The sequence below is a fragment of the Elephantulus edwardii genome, unplaced genomic scaffold (genome assembly GCF_000299155.1).
Source record: "Elephantulus edwardii isolate Elephantulus edwardi_28Jun2011 unplaced genomic scaffold, EleEdw1.0 scaffold00015, whole genome shotgun sequence".
Lineage (NCBI taxonomy): Eukaryota > Metazoa > Chordata > Mammalia > Macroscelidea > Macroscelididae > Elephantulus > Elephantulus edwardii.
This window is the reverse complement of record NW_006399765.1, coordinates 26,811,180-26,823,082: the sequence shown is the minus strand read 5'-3', so window position 1 is coordinate 26,823,082 and position 11,903 is coordinate 26,811,180. Positions and strand designations below refer to the sequence as shown.

Below are 11,903 nucleotides of genomic sequence, written 5' to 3'. Positions count from 1 at the left end.
AGTTACGTTAATGGAGAAGAAAGAGCTCAGGACAGGAATGTGAAAATTGTCCCACAACTGGAAGAATGTAACCAGCATCATTGAATGGCATGTGTGGAAATTGTTGAATTCATATACAATATGTTGTTGTTGTTGTTGTTGTTGTTGTTGTTATGTGCCATCACGTCACTTGTGACTCATAGCGACCCTATGTACAACAGCCCTAAACTCCGCTCTGTCCTGGGCCAATCGCACTGTCCCTGACACATCCATCCCAATTACCCCAGTCACTGAATCAATTCACTTCATAGAGGGTCTTCCCCTCCTGCACTGTCCCTCTACTCTACCCAGCATGATGTCCCTCTCCAAGGACCTGTCTCTCCTTACAACATGTCCAAAGTATGTCAGACGAAGCCCCAGAATCCTTGCCTCCAAGGAGCAGCCTGGTTTAACCCTTTCCAGGATGAATCTATTTGTTTTCTTGGCAGTCCATGGTACATTCTATACTCTTCTCCAGCACCACAGTTCAAAGTCTCCTTCTATCCTCCGCAGTCATTGTCCAACTCTGTGATGCATAACAAGTGATTGCAAAGACCATGGCCTGTATCAGATGCACCTTAGTCTCCAGAGTGACACCATTGCTCTTCATTACCCTGGAGAGGTCCTTAACAGCAGACTTTCCCATCGCAATACGTTTTTTTATTTCCTCGCTACTGGTGCCAAGACTGTTGACCGTGTAGCCAAGCAGACTAAAGTTCTTAAGAATCTCAATCTCTTCACCATCCATCCTGATTCTACCAATTGGTCCAGTGGTGAGAATCTTTGTCTTCTTGACATTAAGCTTCAATCCATACTGAAGGCTGCAGTCCTTGACTCTCTGCAGCAAGCGTTTCAGGTCCTCCTCAGTTTCAGCAAGCAGGGTTGTATACAATATACAGTGGGTATTCTCTGCAAAGTAAACAAAAAATAAAATAAACTTGAAAAAGAATTAATCATACCCATTTTTCTTCTCTCTTACAAAGGTGACTCTTAGAGCAGGTGACTGTGATGTTAAAAGAATAACAAATCCTAATTGTCTACAGGCCTCTGTTGGTTGGCGAATGATATTGTTGTGCTATGGTGACATTCAAGTGAGAGAGGAAGCGGCATTCTCTTTCATCCTGAACAGCGTGTGGACTGGATTTCAAGCAGATGGAAGATAGTAGCATAATGGGTGCCTGTATAGGTCAATGTTTTTCAGGTGAACGTCTGTGGGTTAAACTGAACTCAGGCCCTAATGCTTGGGCTGGAGATGTAAAATGAAAACGGTGATGGACGATCAGCAAGGAAGTCTAGGTGGGCTCACGGCCATCACAAGTGATTCCAGACCATTGCTCTTTCCACCCTGGTCTTCCTCACATCTTTGTGTTGACATTGTAGGACCGTCGACCCCTCTGTAGGGTCTGAAAGGAAGCTGGAATCTAATTCACAATTTCCACTTGAGGGACAGTACCAGGCACTCCATGTGTGGATTTTATTGTAAACTATAAAGAGGCAGTATTTCTTTAGATGACAAATTACGAGCACTTAACTTTGTGTTCCCAACTTTTTGCTCTTTGAAACCAACAGACAGGAAATGTATATATAAGCTTCTTATTAACTCTGAGGAGAAAACAAGCTGAAGCCGTGAGCACCTGTTTGCTTAAGCGAGGTTTCCAGCTATTTCCTGGAAACATTTCTGCTGCTGTCTGACATTTCTGTTCACCAAGTGCCTGATGAGAAAAGCAGAAACATATTTGAGTTGAGGACAAAGGTCATTCTACAAACCACATTTAAGGCAGAGGCCTCAAGCCGGCTGTGGCCTGCAAGCTGGAATCTATCCCCGCTCGAGGTAACCTTGGCCCTCTGAATGTTTTTTGTTTTTTTTAAATGAAATTGGTTGCCCATATGAGCTTTTCATTTTATTTTCTTTTTCTTCTTTTTTGTGTAATTTGGGTGAATGTTTGCAAGGATTTGGTTTTCAGTTGCACATTTCACATACATTCTGCTGTGTGACATCGACCCCAGTCCTCACAATCTAATGGCCTTCTTCCCACTTCCTCCCTTGGTTGGACATTTCTATCAGTCCTCCTTTCTCTTCCTTCTTGATTCTGAGTTTATCCCTGGACAAACGCAGACTTTGATTTTTCTACGGTGGTTTGTTCTAAGGGGTGCATACGCCTTCTGCTATTAATGTTAACCTTGTTGGCCTAGCTCTTGTTTGAGTGAAAGTTGAACCATGAAAGTGGTTTAGAGAATTAAAAGACTGAAGGGTGACTAAGGGTCAAATCACCTTTTAATCTTCTAACTCTCCAAGCCACCTTCATGGCTCACCTTTCTAATCACCTTGTCTCCAAGGTGCTCCTTGGAGACAAAGATGATAAAGCTTTGTCTCACGTACTTTTGACGTGTTGGTACCAGAGGTGATACCTTGGGGAAGAACATCATGCTTGGAAAGGTGGCGGGTTGGTGAAGGACAGGAAGACCCATGACAGATGGGTTGACACAGTGCCTGCAGCAATGGGCTTGAAGGTGTCAGAGATTGTGACTTTGCACAGGACAGGACAGGGTTCAGATCTGCTGTTCATAAGGTCACTATGAGTTGAACTGCTTCCATAAAGAATTCAGCCTTAGAAACTCTATGAGCTAGTTCTGCTCCCTTTTGTAAAGCAACTGAGGGTCATAACTGGCTCAACAGCAGAGGGCTTGGGGGCTTCAGAGCCTTGACCAACTCTCTATCATCTCTGCACAGCTTGTACTCACTTATAAAGACCGATACAAATACTAAGTGGAGACGGCTAAATGCATAGATGAGCCTGAGTGATCCATTCCCACACAAAACCCTCACTTAGCCTAGCAGAATATTCCTTAATCACCATTTACTTCCTAACATTTTCACAGTGACTAATCTTCATAACAATTATTCCCTTGGTGGTTTAAATGATTTAACCTATTTAAAACTATTTCTTCAACTTTTTAACTGAAATTCTTCTGCACAAAAATATCCGTAGTTCCAAAAAGTTGATGCCAGAAATATTTTTTGAGGGCAAATTAAAAGACTTACCTGTTCCTCAGCTGTGGGCAGGGAGCAAGAGGGTGTGGTAGGTTAAGAGTTGGGCTGCTATCCGGAAGGTTGGTGGTTTGAACACACAGTTAATTGTGGGGATGACGCAGGACTGGGTAGCCACCTTCAGTTGCTCATGCTGTTGCCATGCAGAGCCAGATTGAGGGAGGTCCCCAGGGGTCCAGTTTTGTCTTTCCTCCAGTCTACAGTACCGTTTCACCTGCCTTCCACTATGGTAAAGATACGATGGAACTTTTGTCTGTGACACATTCTCTCCTTTATGCCATTGTCTCTGGACACTTTTCAGTTTCTCACATATACTGTATACTGTTTCCAAACTCAGAGCTTTCTGTCTGCATATTCAACACCTCTCTCTATGCCCTTGGATAATCTCCATACATCCTTCAGGTGTTAAATATTTTCTCTTTGGAGAAGTCAACTCTAACCACCCACCTAAAGCTCTTCTTCCTCATTAACTTCTCAGTTCTAGACTTTGCCCTTTCCTAACTTAGCACTTAGAGTGTTTTGGTTCATTTGATCCATATCTAGCCCTGTCCTGGCTTCTCATTGTAATGCTATGGAGATCTTGAACTGAAATTTAGACTTGATCCTAAGGGCAATGAGGAACCAATGGTGGAGGCAAAATGGTGTGAGGATGGGATCTGATGAATGAAAGAATGAGTAGAAGGGACACATGGGTCCAAGCATAGGACATGAGAGATGGTCCATTCATGAGGGCAGAGATAAGGAAAGGAGAGCAGATTCAGAATACGGTTAAAAGAGAGAATGAGTCTCCATTTCATGTTCCTCACACCAAGTAACTCTCAGGTCCGGAAAACAGAAATATTATTATTTTAAAGCACTCACAGCTTTTGTCAGTTGCTGTACTTCACCCCTGTGGGTATTGTGGGAAAATAAACAGGGACATCTCTGAGGATTGTGCTCAAATCACTGGACAAGGAGACCACAGCAGTGGACAGTATTAGCGCCTTATACAATGTCTTTGCAGGATTAGGAGAAAGGAGTTTTTGTTTGGAATGCAGCAGGCACTTCTGGGCTTGTTACCCTCTGGCTCTAAACAATGTCCCTCCAAAAGGCTGTAAATGCTGAATATGTTAGGAAGAGGGGGTGGGGAAGGAAGAGTACTTCTCATAAACTCCTGATTGTTCCGCACGTCCGTGGGCAGATGAAGAATGGCTGGAATGAAGAGGTACAGGAGGAAGGGGTGTGAAGCAAAAATGAGACTTTGAGAGTCCACACTCAACAAGCTGCAACTGTGAAAATTCTGTTTTGCTTCTAGGACCTAGTTGACAGTAAGGAGAACAAGCAAGAAGGAATCACAGCTTTGAGTTCTGTCCCAGAGGTCCCAGAAGAAGTGGAGATTGCAGCGGAGAACCCCCAGAACACAGATACAACAGAGAGTAATAATTCCATCATGAGTTTCTTTAAAACTCTGGTAAGTAGCTGGTGCTCTTTTTTTTTTAAATTATGCTAATGAAAAGGCATATTTGAATGTTCTTGTATTGTGTGGATTAGTGTCATGCTGCAAGCTGTGACATTGGAGAAGAGGGACGAGAATGTTTTGTATCAGACTTTCAGCATATAAAGGAGCCCTGCTGGCACCATGGGTGAAAAATTGGTCTGCTATTAGAAAATGACACAGTCGGAACCCATCAGATGATCCATGAGAGAAAGATGAGGCAGTGTATTGCTACAAAGAATTACCGACTCGGAAACTCTTCACGGGGCGGGTCTCTGTCCTCTTGAGTCTCTATAAGTTGTAATTGACTCAACAACGGTGGATGGGTTTCAGTGAATGAGTCCCTGGAGCTGGGAGCCGTGATATAAACAGTGGTTGTCCACATTACATAACATGGTTTGTATGATCATGGAATACGCATGTAACTGGATAGTGTTTTGTGTTCCTTGGTGATAAAAAATAATTGGAACATTCCTCATTAGGGACCTGTCAAAGCAGTTTTGTGACATAAATGGCAAATAAAAGACCTTCTAGACATCATGTATCTCTGCATCTGAGTTTACCATTTTAATCTTAGCTTTCTTATCATTGACTCTTCAAAGTCCAGGATCTGATGCAAGCCATGCACTCTGAAAGGATAGCATGCATAAGTCCACAACTACATGTTATTGGTTTTGATTGTCATCAAACTAAGCAGGACTCATAGTAACCCTATTACCGAAAGATCGAAAGCCTTTCTATAACTACCGTCGCTCCTCAAAGTTCATACAGTTTCCAGAGGCATGTTGTTTAGGAAGTGGATACCACTCCTGCTTCCAGTAATTACAAAGACAGCCCCAAATGTGTTTGAGCTATTCTCAAATATCAACATTGTCAAAAGGCAAAAGAAAACAACAACAACAAAAATCAGTACCATGTTTTATATATACTAAATATGTGAACATTTGTTTGGAGCCATGATAAAATTGTTGGAAAATTATATGACTGACCTTCCAAAGGGATAATTTTGGATGTGATAAAATTCTTGGTGAATGTATAAAACCTGCTTTCTTATAAAATCTAGATATTCCCCAACATGCTTGAATTTTTACCAATCTGTAAGGACTTGTCATTTTGTACTTTATTTGTATAGTAAACTATATATGAACTTATATCTCTCCTAAAAGAATTAAGATTTTTAACTAAGATTTTTTCCCCCAAAACTTTCAAGGTTTCATCTAACAAAGCGGAAACAAAAAAAGACCCTGAAGAAGTGGTAAGTGAAGTGTGTTATCTATTGTGTTTGTGTGAAGAATTGGAATTTTAGTTTTTGGCCGTTTACTTATTTCTTGAATTTTACATATCTCCTTACTTAGAGATTTAACATTACTGTTTGATTGTATTTGCAATGTTTCCTTGATGTTAATGGTATTTTAATCAAAACCCCAGCAGGAAGCTTGGGAGATAAATCTTGCCTAAATATTATCACAATAACTAAAGAAAAAGAAAACTGGTAACTCTATCTTATCCTTATTCTTAGTTATATGTAGAGAGATCCAAGAGCTGTAGCTCTGGAAATCAGCCTTGGGAATGAGAAGGAGATGAGACTTGAATTAAAATAGAAGAAAGGTGCAATGTTTTCTCCGTGTCTTCCACATCATTTGAAAAAGTGCAAATGGAGTTGTTTGATGAAATAAAGCTGTCTCCTCTGGAAATTTGCCAAACGAAGGGAGACGTGTAAAACTTAGGATTCTCTGGAAACATCAATTACCCCGAACCCCACCCCACTATCATCCTAGGAATGCAGCCAGTTTTCCTCAGAATAAATCACATTTGGAACCACTGCTTTCTAGAGATGTCCCTTGACACGTGAGAAGACCCGTGCTCCCTGATGGAACACGTGCTTTCAATTTCACGGGCACCGTGTGCAAAGTTTCACTTGGTGACAGCTAAGTGTTCCCCGTCCTTCTTTTCATAAGCAAAAATGCTTTTGAAAGGCACTTGGGACTAAATCAAGGATGTGGCGAGACACATACATCTGCTAGCCATATTTGCAGAAGCAGCTAAATTGATGTGAAAAAGAGTCTAGGCTTTGATTGTGATGACCTATATTTAAGCACCAGTTCTGTAAATTCATAGCTATGTGATTATAACCTGTTGGAACCCAAGTGAATGCATCTGTAAAATGGGTGCGATTTAAAAACAAAACAAAATGCTACCTGCCCAACCCCAGGGTTGAGAGGAAGTGTGGCCGTAACTTATAAACCGTAGAACCTGGTCCTAACTTAGATGATCCTTACTTCTGTGACCATGAGAGTCAAACATGGTGGAGAAATTACAGTGAAATCTTGAATATAATTAATGTCAGAGCGGGAAATGTACCTGTCAGGGAAGGAAACTGCAGATATTTTTCCCCACTTCACTAAGCAACTGAAAACCTAAGTCAAATCTGTTTCCAAAGGTGGAAACTTGTGAGACAGAGAGCAAGGAAACCTCCCTGTTGAGTTCACCTCTCACAGTTTCACCGCACAGACATTTGTTCTGTATTGATTGGCCCAATAGGGTGTTCATCTGCCTTTGAAATATAAATCCTAGTCTTCTAATGCCATTTTCCTATAAAAATATCCATCAGCTACAAGGCAGCCAGGAACAAGCTCAATGAATGATTGAGTCAGAATGTTTCTCATTGGGTCCTGTCTCAAGTCACGTGGTAGCATAATAGACTGTAGCAGAAGTGGATTTGTGGGTGTGCCTGTGTGCACCCACATGACCGGATACTCCGTTCCTCTCCTCTTGCACCAAGACCCAGAATGTTCCAGTTGAATGCACTTTGCATAGACAAGGTGAGGCTGACACTCCAGAGAAGGTGTGACTGTGGGTTACCACCACATCCACAACCAGAGCTCTTGTCTACAAACCTGGTTCCACACCTTGCCTGTTTCTATCTTTTCCCTACAAGTTCTTAGTTTTTTGGGGGGTTTGGAATGTCTCCATAATTGATCCATCTTCCTATCCACCCCTGGGTGAATTTTGGCCCACTCTGACCCCTTCCTACTCTGGCTCAGGGATCCTGTTCACTGGCAACTTCCTGGGAGATCTGCCCTTCCAGAAGGCAGGTGACATTTTTGCCAGCGGGGCTGCGTCCCACGAAGTGTCTTACATTTAATAACAGGAGATCAGCTGAGAATGAAAGGCATTCCACAGCAGCAGTTGTCTGGACTCCAGGCTGTAAAAATAAATCATTACTCTTTAAGTATCTTTTCTTTCTCATTCACAAAGGCATTTAGATATTGAAAACTACCAAGTCGGTGACCACATCCCTCCCCAACCCCAGTTTCTGCTGTATAATTTATGGCACGTAGACACAGCTTAAGTGTTCCGTTATCATCTTGAGCAAATGGAGTCGGGTTAATCTGGGTCATTTAAGTAGGTCACTCTGTTGAAAATCTATGTTTACCTGAAATTGACTGAATATTCTCTTTAGCCAAGTGTCTTTGTGCAGGGGCCATGCTAATCTTCTCTGTATCATTTCATTTTAGTATATGTGCTGCTGAAGTGGGCACTAGCAAATTGTCTTTGAAAGTTTACAAAAGATGAATCTTTTTTATTGGTGTCTTATGCTTTGAGGCTATGAAAATTGTTAATTAACAAACATGTGTGTTACGAAACGGGGAGGGGGGGAGGGAATTTGTTTGGTTCTAAAACAAAGTTCTAAGGTGTGACTGCTGTTGGTCAAAAGGCATCCAAAGCAGAGACTATCTGTGATGGGCAAGCTGGTCAGAAGACGTCAGAGATGCAGACAAAAGGCGCCAAGAAAAAGCGCGTGGATAGTCCCAGGCTAGGAGCTGCCTTTAGAAAGTTCTTTAGACACAAGGTCTGTATGGTGGTGTACGTACTAACAGGGGAGGAAAGAACCCTGGTCTTCAACACATGATACACGTGCTCGGTCATCCACCTCTCTGCTTCAGTGAAGAAAGAGCCGTAGGTGCCTGTTGACCCCATTAAAGGGGAATCCGAGGTAATGAAGGTGCCAATAGTTCATGCACCCTATTGCTAACCAAAGGTGGGAAGTTCAAGTCCACTTACCACTTTGGAAGAAAGGCTTGATGTTTACATTCAGAAAATCTACCTCTGAGAACCCGGTGGAGAACGGTTCTACCCTGACACACGTCAAGTCACCACAGTCAGAATCGACCCCATGGCACCTGGCAGAGGTGATGCAAGTCAAATTCCAGTGACTTTGTAAGTCCCCAACATCCTTTACAATTCAGAATGGCTTCTCCCTAGTGTGGACCAGGGTTCTGACAGGGTCCTTCTAACTCGGTGTTTCCCAAATGTCAGTGGTTTGCATACTGCTTTCACCATGTTTTTGAGATACACTATTATGTCCATGTTACTTTTCTTTAATTGACTCAGTTATTCATTAAATTTACCTTGAAAGGAAATTTCATATTATGATGTACGTGGAAATCCATAATCATTTTGCAGAGAAAGAGAGTCATAAGTAGTAATAAAAACAAGTGTTACATCTGAAAACAAGGGCCATTTGATGCTGCTGTGTGAGCACTTGAGATTTTATTTGTGATTGGAATTAAAAATGATCTTTTACTTAAGTGAAGATTTGAGTTCATCAATGTGCTGAATTGCAAATAAATACTTTCAAAGCTAATACTTTTTTTAGCTATTAATCATTTCTATTCAAAATAAATGAGGAGTAAGAGTAAGTATATTACATACTTGCTACCTCACGTGTCAGGCTCTGGGTCTGATGTCCACTGTCTCTATTAAAAAGAGGAGTGACCTATGTCAGCCCAGATGAGACTTTGTCCTGACTGCCATCAGAAGGGTTAGTGGATAATGAAGAAGGGACAGATGTTTTCACTATGCAAATACAATTTAATCTTCTATTTCTGAATTTCCTAAAAGTATGCTTCTTTCACTTTGGGAAATGCTCTTCTAACCTCAGAGTAACAATTTTATCATTCCTCGGTCAGTTCCATCCATTCTTAATACTAATTCTGCTGATCCCGAACCCAAACAGATGCTCACACAAACAAAAAGCAATGAATGAAGGCGGAGCAAGTCGTATCTCAATGTCCTTGGGAAGAAAGACCAAAAGAGAGATCACTTTGGGCAGTATCATTCTTCCAGGGTCTTAGAAGACTCCACTGTTAGTGTGAAAGAATCTGTTAACGGAATCCCTGAATTGAGCCAGCCTGCTTCGAAATGTGCTAAAAATATCATCCATTCTCCACTAAGTTGAATGAGCTTATTAAGGTCCTTCCCCAGCTGGATGACATAGATACGGGTTTGTGTGTGCAAATAAACGCTCGGTAGAAAGTTCTTGTAGCTGAACCCGTATTTGCATAAACAAACTATGTTATGAAGCGCCCCCCTCCTTTGGTTTCTCTACAGACTTATTTTGTTCTGTCATGTGGGAGAGAAGGATGGAGTCGTGAATAGTGTGACGGGGGAGTGGTCATAGATGCCGGGTACCACTGTGCGAACGCGACAGATTGGTAGCTGCTAGTGAAACATGCCATGGAGTTTATACAAAGGAATCCAGCCAGATTTAACTTCCACGGGGAGCTTTTGTGAGTAGGAGATCTTGAAAGTATAGGAAGTTTATGGCTTCTCCTCCTAGACCTGTGTTTCATTAGGACTTTTATTCATGCAGTGCAAAGTCTGCAGGATTTTTTCACATCCGTGATGCATCCAAGTTCAATGTTATGGTCCTAGGGCTTCCTAAAGTCCTCGGCTTCATGTACAGACACAGAAGTGCCTTCTGGGGAAAGATTGGATTCTGGAAACAAGGGCAATATGAACAAACAGCACCCTTTTCCCAACCTCAGTGCCACAGACTCCAGGACTTGAGAGCTTTGCTTTGAGGTACATTTAGTCTGTTTTAACACAAATGTATGTTAAGGGAATGGTTCCCAACTCTTTCACGTGGCAGCTTGCTAAAGCTAGTTTTACCTCCTCCCTAAGGATTTGTGGTTCATTTAGCAGCTGACTGAAAGGATGGTGGTTTGAACCCTTTCAGTGACTAGTGGCTTGCTTCTGTAAAGATTACGACCCTTGAAAATCCTGGCGCCAGTTCTGCTCTGTCGGTGATGTCACTAGGAGGCAGCTTTCCAACAACAACTAGGACAGAGTTTGTGGGGTTCAGTGTTTTGTTTTTCCTTGTCCCTTTTTACTTATTCTACCACCCACAGATTTAGAGAAGTTGCTGGTACGTGGTGTCCCACAGCTAATGCTCCCAGGTAGGTCAGAAACGACTCATAGCTGACCCTCCGCTGTGCTTTCAGGGGCTATAAATGACATGAAAGGAGATTGCTCAGCTCTCTCCGGAGGAGCAGCGGGTGGATTAGAACTGCTTGCCTTTGGGTTGGCAGGGCAACACCTTACCCACTAGACTGCCGGCGCTCCCTAAGGAAGCAGGCCTGTTACAGCTAGCCATCAAGATTCTAAGGGTGGCCTCTCTGACAGGCTGTGACCTAAGACACAGACTGGGAAACCTAAGTTGATTAAAAATACAAACACTGTTTTCTAGTTTAAAAAACAAACAAAACCCACTGGGTACTAATTCTGGCTAAATAGGGGGTTACTTTCTCTGTACCTCAATTTCCCTTCCTATAAAAAGAATTGTCACAGTTTAACAACATGGCAGAGGGGTGACATTACTAAATAAAACACGTCAATTGTTACAAATAACACTCTAGTGGCCTAGTGATAAGAAGCTGCGCTGCAGTCCCAAAGACACGTGGTTCAAATCCACCAGCTGCTCTGTGGGAGGATGGGCAATCTCCTCCTGTGCCATTAACTGCCTCTGAAAACCGGCCAGAGGGTCAGCACTGGGTCAGTCAGTTCCCGCTCCGTGATACACAACAACAATTGTTACAAATGATAGTGCAGGTTTCCTTTGGTAAATCAGATTCTTTTCTTCTTGACTTCATCGCATGAGTCACTTCCGCAACGATACGTGTCTCACACGTTTGGTGACAACGTGGACACAAGGCAAAGCTTTGTTCTGGAATGCTCTTGCTGAAACCAGAGCTGCTCCTCTCCCCACTCGGTTTTGCCCAGGGCCCACCTTGGCTGCAGTGCAGCTCTGGTAGGAGCCACTGGCCTGTGGGATTTGTAAACACTGCCTTCCAGTCAGTCACTGCTTTTCAGTTCAAGGAGTAATATTGACATCCTGCTAACACCTCCCCTCTCCCACGCCCTAAATGCAAAAACACAATGAAAGCCTCTGATGGAAGAAGCGAAGGTCAGCTGATACACTGTCTACAAACCTAATGGATTAGGATTCAGTGGGAAGAGATGCTGGATGAAAGATAGACTATGCATGTAATTTAAAATTTAATTTAATTTAATTTAAAA

The 11,903-nt window shown here is 42.4% G+C and overlaps 1 protein-coding gene across 1 annotated transcript in view; it reads left to right on the top strand.

The window, feature by feature from the left end:
• The first annotated feature begins 4,496 nt into the window (after nucleotides 1-4,496).
• The window catches only part of BCAS1 (breast carcinoma amplified sequence 1), a 43,794-nt gene continuing 36,387 nt past the window's right edge, over nucleotides 4,497-11,903 (top strand). Inside the window, exons 1-3 of the mRNA XM_006881647.1 lie at nucleotides 4,497-4,517; nucleotides 5,752-5,796; nucleotides 8,260-8,394. Of these exons, the coding sequence (XP_006881709.1) occupies nucleotides 4,497-4,517; nucleotides 5,752-5,796; nucleotides 8,260-8,394 (201 nt within the window). The remainder of the gene's footprint in view (nucleotides 4,518-5,751; nucleotides 5,797-8,259; nucleotides 8,395-11,903) is intronic.